This window comes from Plectropomus leopardus, chromosome 5, assembly GCF_026936395.1.
Source record: "Plectropomus leopardus strain MGB_pleo_1.0 chromosome 5, ASM2693639v1, whole genome shotgun sequence".
In the NCBI taxonomy this organism is placed as follows: domain Eukaryota; kingdom Metazoa; phylum Chordata; class Actinopteri; order Perciformes; family Serranidae; genus Plectropomus; species Plectropomus leopardus.
In genome coordinates, this window is record NC_142180.1 from 7,333,227 (window position 1) to 7,354,268 (window position 21,042).

Consider the following 21,042-nt stretch of genomic DNA (forward strand, 5'->3'; position numbering starts at 1 on the left):
GAAAACGGATATGGTCCATTGTGCATGTTAAAGCATGAAAATATATAAATACTATTCGTCAGTAAACCTTTATTCTGAAAGTTACGACCGGAAGTGGTTTTCAGCTTGACACCGGCACCATCTGTGTGTAGTTTACAGCAGCTAACGGGTGAGAAACAGCTATTTTACATATTAGTTCAGCTTAGACCGAATGTCTTATTACTCTCCAAAGAAAATAGAAATATGTAGCTTACTTCGACATAGTTGTTACGTTAATGTTAAGGTTATGTTGCTAATATAAACTCCCTGAAAGGAATGAATGTGACAGCAGCTTCCTGCTGGCGTAGCTAACATCAACTTTGGCTAATAGCGTTAGCTTGTCTGTCTGGCTTTGCACAACGTAACACATCATATCTTTATAGACTGGTCACATCTCATGGCAATTAGGTAACAACAAACATTTTGGCTTTGGGATGTCGTTGTTATACTTAACCCAAAAGCAGAGGTAAGCTAACTAAATTAGCTAGCTAAGTTAGCTCACCTGTATTTTCTCAACACAAACTAAAAAAATTAAGATGTGTTGAGCTAGTCTGTTATCCATTGCTCTCCCTCAGCCAAATGCCCAATCTTTTTTTGTTTGTAATACCATATTTTTGTGTATATGAAATATATTCACTGAACTGCTGCATGACGTGGCATATACCTGCACTGTAAACACCTGTATCACACCCATCTGTAGACGCTGTCATGGAGCTATCAGTGCCGTATTAACTGCACCTCTGTGCAATGAAACATAGCCTCGCTATCATATGCAAACACTCATATCTTGTTTGTTTTGTTTGTATAAGGCCCGCAACCCAGTAAGTATTTTTGTGTTTGTTTATCTAGATGAGCTGTCAGGGTGAGCACACCGCTCCAGTGAGGGTGCTGGTGACAGGAGGGTCCGGCTTGGTTGGCAGGGCCATACAGCATGTGGTCAAAAAGGAGGGGGGAGCCAAAGAGGGGGAAGAATGGATATTCCTCTCCTCCAAAGATGCCAACCTCATGTGAGAGCATACTTTCTTTAGCAGCTACTAATATGCAAACACGTTTTGGTTTAATGCACATAATGTTGAGACTTTGCAATTTCCTTATTCTGTGTTGTTGTGTCTTTTCAGGAACATGGAAGAGACACGGGCAGCATTTGAAAAATATCGGCCTACCCATGTCATTCACTTGGCAGCTATGGTCGGGGGGCTTTTCAAAAACATGAAGTACAACCTGGACTTTTGGGTATGTGGAAATCCCACTTCTGTTATTATTGCTAATGAACTAACACAGGTGTTTGGAACAGTTGTGTTGAATTTAGACTTTGTCATGAATTAGAATGTCATTTTTATGCAGTTTTCTAACAATCATTTTCAGATATGTTTTTGTTGCTACTGATGTGTGTCCTTCACAGAGAAACAATGTCTACATAAACGATAACGTGCTGCAGGCAGCACATGATGTTGGCGTGGTCAAGGTTGTTTCCTGCCTATCCACTTGTATCTTTCCCGACAAGACCACCTACCCTATAGATGAGACCATGGTAAAACGCCCATATGTGTGTGCTCTTTGCATTGAATATGTCAGCAAATTTGGAAATGGCAATTCATTTTGGTTTTCTTCTTTGCACAAGATTCATAACGGCCCACCTCATGAGTCAAACTTTGGCTATGCCTATGCAAAGAGAATGATTGACGTCCATAACAGGTGGGATCTTAACTGTTGATAATATTCAGTCTATTTCTACTGTAACATCAATAAGTATTGTCTGTAAAACTGTGTGTGTGTGTGTGTGTGTTTCATAGGGCCTATTTCCAGCAATACGGGCGCTGCTTTACAGCTGTGATACCCACTAATGTGTTCGGTCCGCATGACAACTTCAGCATTGAGGATGGTCATGTGCTGCCAGGCCTCATACATAAAGCTTACATTGCTCAAAGTAAGTTTATTAGGGCTCTTTTTTAATTTTGAATATGCCTATGTCAGTGTGTTTAGGATCAGCAGTGAGACTACTACAGTAACTAAAAGTGAAATAAATAAATTTATTTAAATTTATTTATTTCTAAATAAATTAAAAAGTAATAGCGCTAATGCCAATCCTGTGTATTGAACAAGGGTATATTAATCATGTACTTGTTTGTGTGTGTGATTAGAGGAGGGGAAGCCCCTGGTGGTCTGGGGCTCCGGCACTCCCAGAAGACAGTTCATTTACTCTTTGGACCTGGCTCGTCTCTTCCTGTGGGTCCTGAGAGATTATCCAGAGGTTGATCCAATTATTCTCTCTGGTGAGTCCTCATACACAGTATATAGATAGTGAAAGCTGAATTAAGTTCATAGTAATGCTTGCGTTGTGTCCGCTGGTTCCAGTTGGAGAGGAAGATGAAGTGTCCATTAAAGAAGCAGCAGAAGCAGTTGTGGAAGCGCTGGACTTTAAAGGAGAAGTGGTGGTATCCTTTTTATCATGCCAAGTTTTTCAATGTCATCACAGCACATTTGTCGTGTTTGACTTGGAACAGGTTGTTTACTGTATATAGTCCAAGTTCCAGATTTTAGGTGTCTCCAGGTTTTAATCAGTGAGGTGGTAACTTTGTTTTTATTTTTGGGTTAACCTTCTTCCTAAATCACACTCCAGGCAAGCAAATGCTGTTGAGTGTTTTGTGGTGTGGTGAGCACTAGTGCTGGGAAATGACTGTAAAATAATATCAAACTTTATATCAAACTGGTGCTTCTGCCTTTGTAAATTGCATGTAGTTTCCTTGACCTCTGACCTCTAGTTTGATACCAGTAAAGCAGACGGCCAGTTCAAAAAGACTGCCAGCAATGCAAAGCTGCAACGCTACCTGCCAGACTTCACCTTCACGCCCTTTAAACAAGGTGGGACTAACTTATTGGTTGTATATATGTGTGTGTGCATGCATGCATATGCCTGTTGAGATGCAATTAGTGCATACATTTAAAATTACAAGCAGTCTGTTTTGATAACATCTCTTGCCTGCCTGTCTTCACCAATTCTTTTCTCTCTCCTTTACAGCTTTAAAGGAAACATGTGATTGGTTTGTTGCCAACTACGACTCAGCCCGGAAGTGAACACTTTGCCAGACAAGTTGACATGTAAGTCTTGGAAGACCCGCTCTGTTGGAAGAAAAGGAGAATATAGAAGACACGGAAAGCTGGAAGAAAACAAGGTGGCTCATCTGCAATGGTAGATAGATTGCCTTTACTAAATGAAGTATGACAGTTTGATTCTGTCACTCTGCGAGCTGGACTGAATATCTCAGTCTGAGTCTAAGTCTGCAGCATCATACCATATTATGGTGTGAATGTTGACTTGATTCTCTTTTATGTATAGGGAAAACGGTTTGTCTGATTTTTTTTAAAGATGGTAAGGTTAATCATTTCAAATGTTAATTTACTGCTTCATTCTTTAAATCCAGGTGCTGGCACAATTTGATAATTTCAGTAACTGTCTATTATCAATCTTTGTCAACAGTTTTTTCGCTGTATTACCTCCATTTTTGAAAGCTCTGGGAATTTAAATGACCCGGTATTGATTCACTTTATTGAATGAAGTTCAGAAGGTTATAGTATTGTGCTATTTAACTGGTGGCTTGGATGTTTTTTTTATCAGTATTTTCGCACTGAGCTAAATAAATCTTTTATACCTATAATATGATTTTAAATGTCGATTGAATTCAGCTTTGCTTGAATAGATGTACAGATTCATAGGTAAAGAAATAATTTATTAACTTAAAAATGAATAGCAAGCAGAACTAACAATGACAACACAACAACAGTTGATGATAGTTTTTTGCAGAGAAAGCTCTCAAGCAAACAAAAATAGCTCTGAATACACAAAACATGGATTTACTTAAAAATGAACAGTTAAAAACATGGCTATAAAAAAAAATATTTTAAACATTTGTAGTCTTAAAAAAGCTGAAAGCTCATGTAACAACATAGGAGGTGAGCCCTGCTTCATGGACTCTGCAGTACTCCTGTCCCGGCACGGCTCTCTTCTTACAGGCCTTCCCTGTTTTTGTGATACCATTGCACAGCTGACGGCCTGATAGAGAGCTGCCAGGAAACATGGAGAGAGAAAAAAGATGATTTTTTTTTTAAGAAGCAGCAACAGCTGAAAAAAGGTCTAATCAAAACATTTTTTCATAACATACTTGAGTTTTTATGTATATTGCATTGGTGTGATCAGAAAGTCTGAAACCTGACCTGTTGCTGACTACTGATGGGGTCGGACTCGCACTGCGAGAGTCGCTCATAAAATCGTGGGAGTCGTTCACGGCATCAAAAACACCTCCCAGGTTCCTTGGGGGCATATCAGCAAGGAGAGCCTATAAAATAAAACCACAACATTTAAAATGGCACCTTTTAAGAGTAAATAAGGAAATGAAAACAGATTTTTAGTCATTATTCACTAAATAACATTCAGTAGATTTGCTCACCGCAGAAAGTACTGGCTGTGGCAGAAGCCTGGGAGTGGAGTGACTGGGGGTTTTGATAATCGGAGTAAACCTGGACTCATATATTGGCTTCCTCTGAGGGGGGGACACTGCGGACACGCCAAGGTTACCTGCACAAAAATAAACCCGTGAGAGCAAATATGAGTAACTCATTCTATTAAGGTGTCACCTGTTTAAGGGAAATATTTTTAAGTATATATTTCAAACCTAAAATGAAGCTGTCCTGATTCAACAGGTCGTCTTGCTCCATGAGGCCATCACTTTCATCTCTGGGGTCAAAAAGAATTAGGAATTTCATCAAATTAACAAACAACAGAGAAATAAGAGCACTTATCTTGGGCATTGTAGCATAATTGTTAAAATTTGTTTTAATGATCACAATTTGTTTAGAAGTTTCAATCTGGATCTGCGTCAACACAGTTCAACAGTTCATCTGAAGATGATAAGAATAAAAAAAAGAGGTGTCAGAGCTGAAACTGATCTGTTGATCGACAAAATTAATCAGCCAATACTTTGATAATTAATGGTTTGAGTCATTTAAAGCGAAAATGCCATACCTACAAGTATTTTCTGTTTTCTCCTTATATCAATGCAAATCTAATATCTTTGGACTGTTGGGCAGACAAGACAAGACATTTTGGAGATGTCACCTTGGGTTCTGGGAAATTCTACAAAGCATTTTTAATATTTTTTTGATAATACATTGAGAAAATAATAGAGCAGTTTAGTTTTAATAGGAAGTAAATAATGAACTCTGCAGACTCACTTCTGTGGTGTAGAGGATGGTGGATATGATTGGCAGGATGGGACTGACTGCTTCATTGGCTCCACTATTTCACATGGGGCCAGTGGCAGCGGAGCGGCTGGTTTTCCTCTCATTTTGAAGTAGGCCCACAACTGATTCAAAACCCAGTGACCTGCGTGTATGACAAAAACATTATGACAAATACATGGGAAAAGTGCAGCATCGTTTCTGTGTTGAATGAGCTGTTGTAGGTTTGTACCCAGAGAGAGAATGAGCAGCAGCAGGGTGAGGCCGGTGAGATCCAGCGCCGGCTGCTGGTTGACCTCAGCCACTGCATTAAGAGGCACGGTGAGCAGCAGCATGGCTCGAGAGAAACCTGGGCAGCGCAGGAACGTCAGCAGGACTGCGCACAGGACAAAGTAGCTGGTATGTGCAACACATGTCCACATGGCTGTCAGGCTCAAACCTGTAATCACAAGAAACACAAAGGACATCAGATAAAGCAGTCAAATCTTGACCATATTTTGGTGGTTTTTGGCATCTCATACTGCAGAGAATGATATTTGGCTGGTTTAATCATCCTAAACGTTGAATGTGGGGTCTGTTACCACACGGTTAGGTCTTGGGTTTTTATGTGCAACTAAAACAGTTAAAGATAGGGGTCGACATATAATCAGCCTGGACGATAATTAAAGCCAACATTTGGCGTTTTCATGATTATCTGTATCAGCGTTTTACAAAATTTGTTAATCAAAAAGAGCAAAGAACGTGTCAGCATGGGCAGAACTTTTACTTTGTAAAACCTTAGGTTTTTTTTTTTTTGTTTTGTTTTTTTTTTTAATTTTCACTGATTTTTACCATTAAAGTTTCTGGGAACTTGCTGCATATGATGTTGAAGGTTTCAATTTTGATTAAAAAATTCCCAAATGCATTCATACAAAGTTTTGGTGCTGCAGTTTGTCATATTCCAAATTCTAAACATTGACAGAAAGTTTTTCATTTTTTATTGTTAATGCATATCAGTGCCACACACTGGTTATTGATCTCATGAACTACTAATAATCGGTAGCAGCCCTGAAGTACCAATATCGGTCAACCCTTAGTTGAAAAGTCAAATTTTTGGGCCAATTTGAAACACTTAGGTGATTAATTTTCTGTTGATCAATTAATCATTTCACCTCAGTGTTCGTTGTATTTTTCCACTGGTCATTACAGATGTCTAAACTAAAAAAAAACAAACGAAGAAAATAATTTGTAGCATAGCATGACAAATGTGGATGTACTTTGTACTTGGTCACTGCACTGAGAGTGTAATGTCTCACCTGCCCAGCCCAGGTAGCCCTGGATCATGTGCAGCCTCTCCTCAATCCGGCTCTGCATGTTATCCAGGAAGTGCAGTGTGGCTCCCAGGGTGCTGTTCATGCGCTCCAGTTTGTTCATGAGGTCAGTGTAGTACTGTGAGGTCTGGTCCTGGTACTGCAGAAACTCCATCATACTGTGGTCTGATTAGCCACAGAGGAAGGTAAATAAAAATCAAATGCTGCACTGATTTTAAAAACAAGTTTGAAAAAGGTGAAATTGTGATGCTCTGTTTTGATTACCAATCTTTTGGTGGATGTCCTGAGCTTGGTGTCTGACATCTGCGAGGTCCTTAACGATCGCCTTGTGGCTGTCCTGCACCTCTGAGCCCTGGATCTGCAGATGCTCGCTCACATTCTCTAAAGGGGAAACAGAAAGCCAGGCAGGAGGTGATAAACAGCACTTCATGCTAAATGATGTGACATAGCTGAATTTACACGGAGTGTTTTTTTCTCTAACTACGAATGCGAATTATAGCTCAGTATTTTATTTACCCACAGCCAGCAGGAACTGTGCATCTACCTCTAACTCACCTAGCACCACTGAGTTAGCTGATATTACAGCTCATCTGAGGAGGACGCCATTAATGTTGACGTCTCGCTCTGCCATGAGCACAAGCCTCTCAGCCATGAGTAGATGCACGCTTCCTTCTGAGCAGCGTTACTGCTGGTGAGTATAGTTTGGTAGAAAGAAACTGCTGACAACAAAGTAGGAATTATCTTAAGTGACCACGTCATGATTCCTGGAAAGAGACATTGCTGTTGAGTTTTTAAAATTTATTTTTTCAGGTGCTTTGAGCAGTCGAGTGCCAACCAATTCTATTTAAAAGCAAAAAAAAAAATCGTCAAAACTCTGCAAGTCACACCAAAACAATCTGGACTGATTAATAGCACTACAGGTGAGATGGAAAATATGTATTTTTGATTTTAGGTTGAACAGTCCCTTGAACTTTACTTTCTCTGTCATTAGATTAATACTGAAAAATTGATGAAAAGATTTCAATTGGATTTGGAACAAATTTAACCCTTTGAAACCTGAAAGAGAGTAATGAGCAACTTCACAAGAAATACCTGAAAATTAGCATGAAATAACCAAAAAGTAACAAGAAAATTATTTGAAAGTAGCACAAAAAAGTTAAAGAACAAAAAGAAAATTCCATGAAAAAAGTACTAATACAAAAAATATAAATGTTTTTTCCTGTAGACTAATTGTAAATATATAATTATAAGTTATATCATATTTCTGACACCCCCCCCAAGTTGTTAATTTTGTATTGTTTTTCTTTCTTTTTGAAGCTAATTTTCAGGTAATTTTTGTCATCTTTTACACTTTTTTTTGCAGTTTGCAGGACGTTTCATGCCAATTGTCTTATTTCCTTTTTTACTATGTTTTGTAAACAAATCAACCCAATTTTCCCCCTTCATAAAAGTTAAAATGCTTGTGAAAGGTGTTGGACTGCAGCACAAGAAATATGCTGCATTCAAGATGTCAATCCAGGTTTCAAAGTGTTAAACATGGTACATATTTAAACATTTCTGTTTACATTTTCTCATGAACTAGTGTATTTATGAAATAAATACTTGTGTATGCTCTCACCCATTCTCTTTGTAATGCCCTGAATGAGCTGCGCTACCAGTTCCTGTCCAGAGGCGATGAGGGCTTTCTCCTGGCCCAGGCGCTCCAGGTTGTCCCTCAGTGAAGTCTCCATGTGCTCCTGGCCCTCATACAGTTTGTCCTGTTGGGACTGCAGAGCACTGTGACCGTGCAGCAGCTTGTCCAAGGAGGCTGCGGTCAGTTCCTTCAGTTCCAGCTGGCCCTCCTGTCAGAAAACACCACCATCAGAGCTCAATCAACCTGCTCTGTGCACATGAAGGTAAAAGGTAAAGTGAGGTCTACCTTCAGGTCCTTCATTGCACTGAGTTGGCTTGTGGCTGTGGAGATGAGAGCGTTGACAGTGTGCTCAGCTCTGCGCCGGAAGAGCTGCTGGCGAGTTGCGTAGCAAACGGAGCGTGCTCTGTTGCTCACGATGTGGTAAGCATTCCATGTGTCTGAATCCATGTCGGCTGTACACTCTTTTATAGTCTGGAACAAAAATATGTGATTAAAACAGCTCCATTCACACCACACACACTCATCTTTTGAACCCCTTTAATCACAACTTTATTATTTTACCATTTCCTCTGTACATGGAAAGGTCTGGCGCCCCTCGATCTCTGCCTGACAGTTAAACAGCACGACTCCGAGCTTTGCAAGCTGCTCCTCTGGGAGGCTTTCACAGCTCGCCTTCAGCCGAGCGACCACCTGTAACACAGCACACGGCTTTATGCAGATGTCAGAGACAAACCAGTGGAAGTGTACCAGTGCTGCTGGGACCATGCTATGGCAAACAAAGCTGTGAAGACTGCAACCATTTGATGAAAATATGTAAAAGGGGCAAGTCTTCACAGCTGTGTTTCTTACCTTTTCTGGAATGTTATTGCATTTTTAGTCTCAAAACATCTCATGCCAGATCTCAGTTTGTCATTATTTAAAGGTCTACCACAGTTTTAGTAAAAATCCAAAACATTCGCTGGTTCCAATATTTGAAATGTGAAGATTTTCTGCTTTTCTCTATTACGCAAATTGAACTGTTTTGGGTTTTGGACTGCTGGCCAGTCGAAACAAGCAACTGGAAGACATAGCCTTAGTTTTTTTTTTTAGGAAATTGTGATGAGAATTTTATTATTCTCTGATATTTTATTAACTATTTGATTGATCGATCAAGGACAGTTGTTAGATTAGTTAATTACTAAAAATGATTGGTTAGTTGCAGCCGTACATCACGCAAACACAAAAAAACCCCTGACTCTAAGAAGCTGAACCAAAGACTGAAAAGCCCTGAATTTTGTTTTACCCTGTAATGACAGCTGTCTAATGGGCTGAGCTCCATTTGCTTTGCCTCGGCCAAAAACTTCTCATCTGCAGTAGCCATCTCGAACTGAGCATCGTTTGCAAGAAGTGCTGGAACTTCTGCTGCAGGCGGAGGAGCTGGTGCCGCTGCTGGAGGTGCAGCCGTCCCCTTCAGCCACTCAAACAGCCCGCTGACTGCAGGACACTGACAGGCCAGCATGCTGATCAGCAGGAAATTCAGGTGATGGATCAGGAAACGAGCCATGTCTGGACCAGAGCACAAACTTGATCATGCACGAATTACTAAATGGGTTTACCACACACGACCCGGGGCCCCAAAGTTTCAGTGGCCCCCAGGTCTTCACCTATAAAACGTCACTCAAAGAGACATGCCAACCCAGAAAGGACTCAGAAAGGAAACTATGGCAAAGAAACATAGAGCAACTCTACAGAGACACAAAACAGCTACAAGGAGATGGAAAACAAGATGACTACAGAGAAATGCAAAACAACCACGAGACAGAAAACAACTTAAAAGACACATAAAGCACCCCCAAAGACATTCAAATCAACTGCAAAAAGACAAAATGATCATAAAAAACAAAGATGTGTTGTAATTCAATGTTTGACATTCTCTACAACATATCTGACCGTTTCAGTGTGTAACTCCTGCTTCCCTTTACTTACTTTTATCAAGTATGTCGCTAGATGGCGACAAAAACATGCAAGTAGCCTATGTTTGATTGACTGAAAATGTACATGCATTCTTCTTCCTTTTCTGTCCTATATACATTTATTGAGTCCTGGAAAATCATGCACGGTGGCCATAACTGTATCCATGACGCAATAATTCAAACTTTCATTCATTTTTTCATGTATGTTTGAATTATTAGTACCACACTGAGGCTTGCCCAGGCATGTCTGCTGAGCTGCACTGATGCTCCATCTCTCTACCATGATCTATGCAAGATTAACATCCTCATTTCTGCAGTACACTGCGTTGATGAGGAAAAGACGCGACAATGTTTGTGTCAAAAATGGAAACGTTTTAATGTCTGTTTTAAACAGACATTTAAATCAAGCTGGACGCTATTTTAACTCAGTTCTTTGGTCTGTTCACTCATGCCTTCTTTGGCGTGCAAAAGAACAAACAAGGGAACTAATTTAACTATTAAATGATGAATTTAAGCACATTGAAACCACCAATTTGTCACAGCAATATATACGATTACAATAACTATATAACTATAACTATATATATTTAAAAAAAAAAACATTTAACTTGCCATTCAATGCACGCATAATTAAACGTAAAAAAATAAATTTTGCTAAATCAAGTACCTGTTCAACTTTGAAAGACCTTGTTGGTGCTGTCTCCCTCTCACAGCTGATCGAAATGACAGCTAATTGTTTGTCCAGCACCTCTCCGCCCTAAAGGACTGACACAGCCAATGGCATTACTCGCATTTTTGAGGGGGGCGGGCGTTGGGTGTGTTCGATTTATACCACGGGTGAAACGGGTTGATATATTGTGCGGACTCGTTTGGAATGTCTAGTCGAGGATGCCGACGTCGCCGCCCACCTGGTGCAGTAGGACAAGAGATTGAAAACAAACCCACCGATAGTTCACTGGGACTCCGCTGGTTGGTTTCGTGGACGCTCCGAGTGTTTCCGACCTGACAGACAGTTTTAATTAAACCACCCTTTGAGTTTTACTTTACGTCGGACGTCAGCAAATCTGAAAAACATCAGGTGAATAAATCTCCTAGCACCAACGTTAGCCGATGTTATTGACAGCATCTCCTCACACCGTGTTTATGTCACTCCGTGTTATTTTATGGTTGTCCAGTCAACAAGTAACACGTGCATTGTATTTCTAATCTAATCTGTGCTGGATTATTTTCTAGCTATCCCTAGCTAGATGCAGCAGCAGGGCTGATTTTCTGCTATCGTGGTTTTTAAAATACGGGATTTTAAAGCATTTTGTCGGCACGCTTTTTACGACCCGTAGGCTAAGATTTAAACTAGCAGCAGCACCTGCCACACTAGACATGCTAGCACCTAATTAGCAACCTAGCCGTGTGAACATTGTGGGCTAACGTTCACTAGCCGCCGAGCTAGCTAGTTGCTACAACAATGGACGACTCTGGCATCAAGAAGCAGAACTGGGACGTGAAGGAGACGGAGTTGTTTCTGGAAATTCTCAAGGAGCTGGACATGAAGAAATGCTTAGACGGGAGGAAAGTGAGGAATAACAAACTCTTCAAGGTGGCGCACAGGAGGATGACAGCGGCCGGCTATCACAGATCTGTGGACCAATTGAAGTTTCGCTGGAAACTTCTCAAAAGTGCGTATTACAAGTGCAAGAGAGAACCCAACTCCCCTGCACCGACCAAAATACAAGGCTGGTGGCGGTACGAGAAGACAATGATAGCTATCATGGAGTCCAGACACCCTCTGGTCGGATCTGGGGTGAACTCTGACAGGAATGATGAGGTGACAGAAGACTCGGATGGAGAAGCATCCATGCTGCACTGGCCGCAGCCCTGCCCGGACAATACCAGCCAGACCCTGGATTTAATTGTAGGGGTGACACCGTGGATGCGATGTAGTCTTGTCATTAGATTATAACCGTGATTTAATTTCCTCCGTGTGTCTAGATGCATGCATTTATTACCTAACTGTGTCCCTAATGTAAATATGTCTGTGGGTTGTACTGATGTACACTCACTTACAAGGTGCACCTGACTAAAATTTAGGCGGTCAAATACAAAAGTCCTGCAATAAATCAATGACCGTTATAATGTTTTACAGAGGTGTTAATTCGACTTCATTGTTATTTGGGAGCGTGTATTGGTGTTGCGTTTTGCTATAATGAGAGATGTTTTTTATATTCTGTCCACCCTGTTTATATCAGTATGGGTAGAATAAATATTGGAAACGTCCATAACGCAATATAGGTAAGAATCACCCGAGGCCCCCTAATACATTATTGTCACAATAGTTAGATCATGATACAATGTTATTGTGATTTTATTTGTTTTGCAATATTCCTTGATTTTGAGTAACATGCATTGAGATTAATACAGTTTTTCAACTGCACATTAAGGAAAATATATTTTTAAACATCTGTGTTCTCTATAAGATGACATTTTAGTTCCACTTCAGTTATTTTTATTGCAGCAACATGTATCTTAGATTTAATTATTCGAGTAGGATACAAAAAGCATAATTTGTATTTAAAACTTAAATAATTTTATACAACAAAATATTGATGCATCAATGTATCAATTAGTATGTCCTCACAAAATTTCACTTTTTTTTCTGTCGTCCCATAACCCAGTATGACATGATATGGCTTTGTTTTATCTTTGTAGTTAAACAGCTAGTGTTTTTGAAAATGAGATGTGTCTTTTACAAGAGAGAACTTGTGCACAAATTAAGTCTTCAGTTTGAGCATTTCACATAGACATTCACAACACACAGATACAACATACATTGGTTCAAAGCAATCCCAAGTGACATTTAAAAATCCTTGAATCTAAAATTGTAAAGTCTTTAATTGAAAAGAGAATTCATAAACTATAACCTCTAAAAAGACTGAAGTTGAATCAACACCATTTCAAGAAACAAAACAAAAAGTGAATATTGTAACCTTGATGAAGGAAGGATTTATTGCAGGGCTGATGTTTTCATCTGCATTAGTCTGACCTGGGACCAAATAAAGTGGCAATTTAATGTACTTTTACTGAGTCTAAAACTGCTGCAGCAACATATGACCATCCACTGGTGCAAAAGAATTGGCACACTTCTTGCAATGTCTGTTGGTCTGTGGCATTTATTCTTTCATTGCCCGATGGTTTCCTTTTAAATCTCTTAAAATATAGGGTTCCCACAGTCATGGAAAACCTGGAAAAAGCATGTAGTGAAAATCATCACAAGATTTAGAAAGGTCATGGGATTTTGTTGTGTGTAATGAAATAATAACAATAATCTTCCGTGGTAACCTTCCATGTAATTTAACAAAATGGCAAATTTATTTTCTGAAGTTTGTGGCGTACATAGAAAATATGCCTCAGTGTGTGACAATGTTTTATTTACCATCACATTCGTTTACTTCTCCCTCTGTTCCATCTCTCCATCCATGTATGTCAGCTTGCTAAAATGATGTTTAAATTGAGTTTGAATCTTACATCTTTGAAAAATCTTAGGCAAGTAGGATATGTTTTTTTGTTTATTATGGCTCATGGAAAGGTTTAGAAATTTTGTCCATGAAATTTTGATGTTCTTGTGTTTCAAATACATGGGCCAGACATGGCCATCGAACAGACCGGGGGGGGGGGGGGCTGGCACCGTGTAGTTCCTAGAGCACCTCCTCTTTTTGCATTCTTCATATGGGATGGAAATAAAGTAACGCTGGTTCAGCACGTCAGTCAAAGGTCCATAGGTGTAAAGCAGAAAGCCCTCCACATTAAGGATGTGAGTCTCCTCTTCCACATGGTCAGACTTTAGGACGATCTTGGTGTCCAGGGTGTTGTTGACACCATGAGACTTCTCAAACTTCATTGGGTTGTCCAGCCATGTATAGATTGTACTCACCATGGCGTGGGAACCTTTAATGTTGCAAAAGTGTAGGAACGTACTCATCATAACCTCTCAAGCATCATACAAACTAAAGAAAAACAGAACATCCTCACATTTGACCAGCTAGAACAAATGTTTGGGATTGTACCAAAACAAATGATCAACTACCAGAGCAGTTACGGATACATTTTCTGTCATTTGACAGATTCGGATACCTTGATGCCTCGTCTTTATTTACTGTATATGCATTTCAGATATCTGATTGCTTTTGGCTCTTTTCTGAAACATCATGTAACCGGGTCAAGTGAAAAATCAAATGTAGAGGCAGATTTACTGATCTCTGCTGCAGTAACCAGCTTTGCGGGCCCTGTAAACTCTTATCTGGGTTAAGGATGCAGTTGCATGACAAAAAGACCCAGGAGGGAAACTACACTGTGGCTGCAGTTATGGGGGGAGGGGGAGAAATCTGATTATTAACCAACTGTCACCTAGGATTTTACATGTTATCTGATTTCTTTCCTTAATCTGATTTCTGGCAGTAATCGGATTTGTCGTGTGCATGTTAACAGTGTCTGCTATCTCAATGCATCTCTCTGTTGCTATACGGTGCTGATGCATCGACACCAATAGCCTCTGGCTACATGATATACAAGAGTCCCAAACCTACTGTACGCATTTTACAGGAGGTTAAACAGCACAGTAGCACTGCTGTGTCACAATACTTCATTTTGTGAATTTTTGTGAAATCCACTGAAGTGTTGTAAGCATATGCACTGGGTGCAGTTAAAGTGCTGTTTTTCAGTTTTCTTTTAAAGTGGTTTTGCACACATTTAAATGTCAGAGTGAAGCAGATATGTCTCCTTTACCTCAGATATTTTTCTGGTCCGGAGATTTTTTTAAACTGCAGTTAAAAAAAAATTAAGAATGAATTACGGGATATTTTATGATTGAACAGTGGCATGCCATTACGGTTGAAAAACTAAGACTGGATGCTGTTACATCTTGTCTTAGCGGTCTGTAAAATTTGGAAAAAGTGAAACACCTCAATACACGAAAGAAAATATAGTTTTAAGGCAATGTTTTTTGATTCAATTATAGAGATATTTTGATCACAGATGATTGATTGTCTTTAGTGCTGCAACTAAGAGTTACTTTCCACTATCAGGGTAGCCAATTATTTTCTAAATTCATAATTTTGTCTATAAATTGTCAGAAAATATTGAAAATGACAGTTATAATTTCTGTCTTGCCATAGTGAGGTATTTTAATCACTTGTTTTATTTGACCAACAGACCAAAAACCCAAAGACACAAATTTGATTTCAGACACGACAAAGAAACGCATGAAATCCTGACATTGGAGAAGCTGGAACCAGTGACTTTTTAACATATTTGCTTAAAAAGTAACTAAAACAATAAATAATAATAATAATCAAATTATCAAAATAGTTGCGGAATAATTCTCTTGATCAACTAATCGATTAATTGACTAATCTTTGCAGCTTTAAACACTTGCAGTAGTACAGTATGTGTGTGGTAATATGTGATACCGTTGTCACTATGGAAAATGTGTCATGATGGTATTGAGTTGTAGGTTGTTCCTGTGATTCACACCCTATCTTTTAGTGTGTGGTTAAACTTTGACGTACCATGGTGTTGATGTTTCAACTCAAATCTGATTTCTCCTGTCCCTTAGATCAAAATGGACCCTGAGATGGACTCACAGCTCAAGATTGGCTTTATTGGTGCGGGGAACATGGCCTTCGGCATCGCAAAGGGCATCTTGTCTGGTGAGTCAGGAGAAAGACATTGAAACAGAAGCTGAGGGGTTTTAATTAAAGCTGTTAACAGCCTCTTTTGTGTTCCCATTAAAGGAAACGTTCTTCCTGTAAATGTCAAAGTGAGCGCACCGTCCTCCAGGAACATGGGACGCTTTCAGGTACTGTTTTCCTCCGTCTTTTTCTACTTTTTTGTCGGTTCTCAGAGGAATGGGTTGGATTGTAGTGCAGTGAGCAGTTTTACTAAGAATCACGGTTACTGTTTGTAAGATCAGGTTAATTGTTAATGGATAAGTATCCTGCAAACTGGTCCATTGTAATGCTGACCTTATTATGTAGCTGCAATGTCCTGCAGTTTTCAATGTTTGTGCACATGTAATCATTTCAAGGTACAAATTGTTAACTCCCATGCAGAAATTAGCAGCTTGTGTCCTCAAATTAGTGGTGATTTTGTGAGTACATTTTTTGTTTTAAGTGTACATTAGTTAACAGAAAATAATGTTAAACAACCTGAAAACCTGGGGTGCCTGGTGGCTCAGTGGATAGAGTTTTGACTGTTAAAATGACTTGACACTAATGATATGAATAAATGTTAAAATAAGAATGTGACACACAAATGATCTGTTCTGATAAAGGTATGCTGTTCATTCTTCTTCACCTGGCAGCAAGGACTGATTTTGCACTGAGTGTTGCCATGTGCAGGTGGACTTTTTTTTTTTTTTGTTAGTAACATCCCTTCTGTTGGCTTTCAGGAGCTCGGGATCGCCGTCACACATTCCAACATAGAGGTGGTGTGCGGATCAGATGTGGTCTTTGTAGCAGTCAAACCTCACCTGGTTCCACAAGTTGTCAATGAGATCTCGCCACACGTCACTGACCGACACATTATCGTGTCTGTTGCAGCGGGTGTAACACTGGCAACACTGGAGGAGGTGAGAGCCCATGAGTGATGGTTTTTCCAAAGCAAATTGTGTTTTTTTTTTTTTTTTGGTGATCTAAAGATGAATAATGTTTTCTTCCTATTTCTATTCCAAGCTCCTGCCAGAGAATTCAGTTGCCATCAGACTGATGCCAAATCTGCCATGTTTAGTTCAGGAAGGGGCTCTCCTGTTTGCACGGGGATCCCATGCAAAACAGGAGGATGGAGCGCTTCTTCGCTCCTTGTTGCATCGCTGTGGTTTGGTGGAGGAGGGACCTGAGGCCTGGATCGATATCCACACTGGACTGAGTGGGAGTGGAGTTGCTTTTGTGAGTATTACAAACGTAGATGGCGGGGTTTGTTTAGAAGGAAGTCTGTTTAAGTGCTTGAGGACTATTGTAATATGACTTTCTCAAAACAAACAAGATAATGTTGATTGATAAAATAATTCAGGCATGTAATTTAATTATTAAGTTAATATGACAGAAAATAGTGAAATCTGTTATTCGACAAACTGTCTTTTAAAACATGCTGTAGTGTTTTAGATTTCTGTTTTCCCTCCATCTTCACACTGGTTTTAACTCATTTCACTACAGCATGAATGTCACCTTTGTGGGACTTTAAAGTTCACAAAGTTCACAAATCACAATGAATACTAGATCTGCTTTTATGGCCAAGGCAAATTACTGTTAAATGTAAGTTCCTTCTAGCAAAAACAAAAAAAAACAAAAAAACAAAACAAATGGCAGGCTCTGAACTCCATAATGATAGGCAGAACGGCTCTGTCTATTTCTTGAAAATGCCCTCTTCAGCAACTAAATCCAAGCATGTAGTTAAAATATTTTTTAGCCCCTATTCCTCATTCTACATAATACAAAAATAGAATCTCTATAGATGGTATACACGGTTCACACGCTAAAACACAAAATACAAAAAACTAAAAAGACCTTAAAAGTCAGATAAAACTTTATACTTGCCTATCAGAAGCACAAGCTGATAGGCAAGCTTGTCAGCTTGTCAGCTCCTTGCTTTGGCCTATACTTAGTATCCTCAGTGGATTACAGATTCAGTCAGTCTCAGAAACAAAATATCAACTCTTAACAGATACACTTCTGATTCCAAAAAATGGCAGGCTGTGTAAAACAGAATCAGGGATTTGCAAATCTTTTTCAACAGATGTTCAATTGAATACAGTACAAAGACGAGATATTTAATGTTCAAACTGACTGACTATGAGCATTTTGGAACTTGGGACACTATTTTTTAAAGTTTTAAAAGTGCTTTTTTTTTTTTTTTTACCCATTCTTGCTTGATGAACAACTTCAGTTGCTCAAAAGTCCGGGATCTCAGTTGTTGTATTTTGTGCTTCATTATGTGCCACACATTTTCATTGGAAGACAGTTCAGTCTAGTACCTGCACTGTTAAACTACAAAGCCACACAGCTGCAACACCTGCAGAGTGTTGCTTTGCATTGTCTTGCTAGAGTAAGCAGGGATGTCCCTGAAAGAGACGTCCTGTGGATGGCATCATATGTTGCTCCAAAACCTGTATATACCTTTCAGCATTCTGGTGCCTTTATAGATGAGCAAGTTAACCATGATGCCATGGGCACTAATACGCAGTCACACCATCACAGATGCTGTCTTTTGAACTTTGTGCTGGTAGCAGTTTGGATGGTCCTTTTCTCTTTTAGCCCTGAAGACGCGACATCTATGATTTCTAAAAACAATCCGAAATGTGGACTCATCAGACCACAGCACACTTTTCCACCTTGTGAGTCTTAACTTGCAATTGTAGATGCAGTGATGAACTGTGTTTACCAACAATGTTTTTCCAAAGTGTTCCCAAATGTTGTAATATCCTTTATACGATCATGTTGGTTTTTAATTCAGTGTTGCCTCAGAGGTCAAAGGTCATGAGCATTTAAAGGGGCGTAATAGCCATGCCTTGACATGAAATCTCAAACTATGTTGCTGTATTTATCAAATTAGCTAAAGCTAATATTTTATTGTTATTTTATTATATATATATATATATATATATATATATATATATATATATATATATATATATATATATATATATATATATATAGATAGATAGATAGATAGATATATATATATTTTTTTTTTGCTAACTAGTCATCAAAAACATAATGTGCCCAGCATGCCTGTTGCTGCTAGCTGGTAGCTGCATGCCCTGTGGGTGGGCCAGATGACCGTCACAACATGTACTGAAATCCTGTTATGTATTACTCCTTTCAAGTGGATTTCTCAGTTCCGCAAGAAAGGACTTAAGAAGTAAGAAAGGTAGGACAGTTTTCCTGTCCCGGTCATGATACTTTAATCTGTTACCAGTTTACCTGTTTACCTGTGGAATGGTCCAAACGGGTGTTTTTTTTTTTTTTAGCATTCCACAATTTTCCCCATCTTTTGTTGCCCCCGTTTCAACTTTTTGGGAACATTTTGCAGGCATCAAATTCAGAATGAGCATATACTTACAAAAAACAAAGTTTATCAGTTTGAATATTAAATATTTTGTCTCTATACTGTATTTGATCAAACATTTTTTTTTACGTTTTACACAGCGTTCCAACTATTTTGGAGTACATGTTTCTCTTCTGTGAGAATCATACTAACAGTGATGAGCCCTTTGATGAATGACCTATTTCAGGGAAGGTCAGAAAAGTATGTTAAATATATTTAAGACACTACTTTGTCAGCCTTATGGTATATTTATTGAATTGTTTATTTTGCACTAATTAAAGAGTGGTGATGAAAGTACGTTTTTTGAAGCGCTCTGTGTAGCTTTTGACTCTGATGCATGTGACCCCTCTCTGCAGGTGTATCTGTTTGCTGAAGCGCTGGCAGAAGGAGCTGTAAAAATGGGAATGCCAAGTGCTCTGGCACACAGCATCGCATCCCAGACTGTTCTGGTCAGTTACACCGTAGTGACGTGCAATTTTATCTTTGCTTAGAATGCTTTTCTTTAAAATTGTATTACATTTTCTGTATGCCAGCACAGTTTGAACCCACCATCATTAATTTAGTTTCTGTTCCATCTGTCGCAGGGTGCTGGGAGATTGTTACGGGAGTCCGGGAAGCATCCGGCGCAGCTCCGCTCGGAGGTCTGTACCCCAGGTGGAACAACCATCTATGGGCTTCACACCCTGGAGCAGGGCGGTGTGAGGGCGTCCACTATGAGCGCTGTGCAGTCTGCCACAGAGAGAGCCAGGGAGCTCGGCCAAAAATCAGCAGCAGGATCCAGGAAATGACGGCTGCCATTTGCCTTTAATAACCACTCAATGGACTTAATTCAAGCCTAACAACAAACTGACTTTTTGGCTCGACATCACAATGGAACACCATGGAACACAAAGACAAAGCAACACTTTTTTTTTTCATTACCTCCCTTTTTATTTTTCTTAAACAATCACGGTTCACATTTCTTCTTTTCCATGTCTGTGATCAGAGGGATTTGCTGTGAGCATAAAGGAAATATGGCTAAATCTGTTGTTACATGCACAACAATAATCCATTCCTTTCTGATTTCAGCAATACTTTTATTTTAGTCACGTTTATTGAGGACCATTTTATCCTGTGAGCCTGTCAATGCGTAATGTAGAAAGGGAGACTTCAGTCATTAATCAATAACACTCGGTTGCATTAATCAGTCCAAGAAGCAGCTTGTATAATAATGCCTTATGAGCCATGATTGGGTTATCATGTGCATGTAATGTGGAGTAAAGAATGGAAGTCAAATGTATGGATGTATTTAATTATATTAAAATATAGTATTTAATATTTGGCCAAATGAAATGTCAAACCTAAATTTGGGATAATTAAAGACTGATTGTGATTGGGCAGCAGTTGATAGTTTCTGTTCCAGGTGTAGTTAACACATCTAGTTGCAGATCCATGATGCCGTGTGTAGAATGGGTTTTCTTAAAGTGTACTGTGAACTGGACCCCTTTGTGCATTGCCTTATTTTTGTTGGCCTTTGGAAGCTCAAATTCTCCGTGAGTAGAAACAGTATGAAGATTCACAAATCGAGTAGATAAATTGCAGTAAACAGTGGATCCTAAAAGGACTAAACTCTTACTTGACAGCAAAAAAATGGCAAACCTGTGCGATAAATGGATGGGCAATGTGCAACCATTTTGATAATCAGTGTATTTTTTTTTCACACAAAAAGTCGAACATACACTGGTCTTAGCTTTGCAGCTGTGGGGATTTTCTATTTTTCTCTTTTATTTTATAATAAATTTAATAATTGGGGGTTTTGGAT

General features: G+C 39.2%; 3 protein-coding genes across 3 annotated transcripts; 2 read left to right on the top strand and 1 right to left on the bottom strand.

Annotated features, from left to right (window-relative positions):
• The first annotated feature begins 2 nt into the window (after nucleotides 1–2).
• On the top strand, nucleotides 3–3,674 carry LOC121940054 (GDP-L-fucose synthase-like). Its single transcript, XM_042482928.2, has 10 exons — nucleotides 3–148; nucleotides 868–1,025; nucleotides 1,137–1,251; nucleotides 1,421–1,549; nucleotides 1,640–1,713; nucleotides 1,812–1,945; nucleotides 2,160–2,291; nucleotides 2,374–2,453; nucleotides 2,781–2,880; nucleotides 3,038–3,674. Exons 2-10 carry the CDS (start codon nucleotides 868–870, stop codon nucleotides 3,091–3,093), a joined length of 978 nt encoding a protein of 325 aa, XP_042338862.1. The 5' UTR covers nucleotides 3–148; the 3' UTR covers nucleotides 3,094–3,674.
• A 51-nt stretch (nucleotides 3,675–3,725) lies between these two features.
• bmb (brambleberry) lies at nucleotides 3,726–10,961 on the bottom strand. Its single transcript, XM_042483746.2, has 13 exons — nucleotides 10,816–10,961; nucleotides 9,479–9,741; nucleotides 8,758–8,886; nucleotides 8,482–8,667; nucleotides 8,182–8,404; nucleotides 6,828–6,944; nucleotides 6,549–6,728; nucleotides 5,486–5,692; nucleotides 5,248–5,398; nucleotides 4,689–4,750; nucleotides 4,464–4,591; nucleotides 4,231–4,352; nucleotides 3,726–4,080 (listed from the first exon to the last, which is right to left on the bottom strand). The coding sequence occupies exons 2-13, from the start codon at nucleotides 9,737–9,739 to the stop codon at nucleotides 3,951–3,953; spliced, it is 1,896 nt and encodes a 631-aa protein (XP_042339680.2). The 5' UTR covers nucleotides 9,740–9,741; nucleotides 10,816–10,961; the 3' UTR covers nucleotides 3,726–3,950.
• Nucleotides 10,962–11,232: 271 nt separating this feature from the next.
• Nucleotides 11,233–20,912, top strand: pycr3 (pyrroline-5-carboxylate reductase 3). The gene is made up of 7 exons (XM_042484204.2): nucleotides 11,233–12,057; nucleotides 15,754–15,847; nucleotides 15,932–15,996; nucleotides 16,588–16,767; nucleotides 16,871–17,083; nucleotides 19,598–19,690; nucleotides 19,826–20,912. Exons 1-7 carry the CDS (start codon nucleotides 11,611–11,613, stop codon nucleotides 20,027–20,029), a joined length of 1,296 nt encoding a protein of 431 aa, XP_042340138.1. The 5' UTR covers nucleotides 11,233–11,610; the 3' UTR covers nucleotides 20,030–20,912.
• Nucleotides 20,913–21,042: the final 130 nt, after the last annotated feature.

Excerpts from the sequence above, each read along its gene's own strand:
- LOC121940054 (XM_042482928.2), top strand. The coding sequence starts at position 868 with ATGAGCTGTCAGGGTGAGCACACCGCTCCAGTGAGGGTGCTGGTGACA. Across the intron at positions 1,026-1,136 it reads TCCAAAGATGCCAACCTCAT|GAACATGGAAGAGACACGGG; the intron begins GTGAGAGCATAC and ends GTGTCTTTTCAG. Across the intron at positions 1,252-1,420 it reads AGTACAACCTGGACTTTTGG|AGAAACAATGTCTACATAAA; the intron begins GTATGTGGAAAT and ends TGTCCTTCACAG.
- bmb (XM_042483746.2), bottom strand. The coding sequence starts at position 9,739 with ATGGCTCGTTTCCTGATCCATCACCTGAATTTCCTGCTGATCAGCATG. Across the intron at positions 6,729-6,827 it reads GGACATCCACCAAAAGATTG|ACCACAGTATGATGGAGTTT; the intron begins GTAATCAAAACA and ends GTGGCTAATCAG. Across the intron at positions 4,751-5,247 it reads CCATCCTCTACACCACAGAA|AGATGAAAGTGATGGCCTCA; the intron begins GTGAGTCTGCAG and ends TTTTGACCCCAG.
- pycr3 (XM_042484204.2), top strand. The coding sequence starts at position 11,611 with ATGGACGACTCTGGCATCAAGAAGCAGAACTGGGACGTGAAGGAGACG. Across the intron at positions 12,058-15,753 it reads GCCAGACCCTGGATTTAATT|ATCAAAATGGACCCTGAGAT; the intron begins GTAGGGGTGACA and ends CCTGTCCCTTAG. Across the intron at positions 15,848-15,931 it reads CGCAAAGGGCATCTTGTCTG|GAAACGTTCTTCCTGTAAAT; the intron begins GTGAGTCAGGAG and ends TTCCCATTAAAG.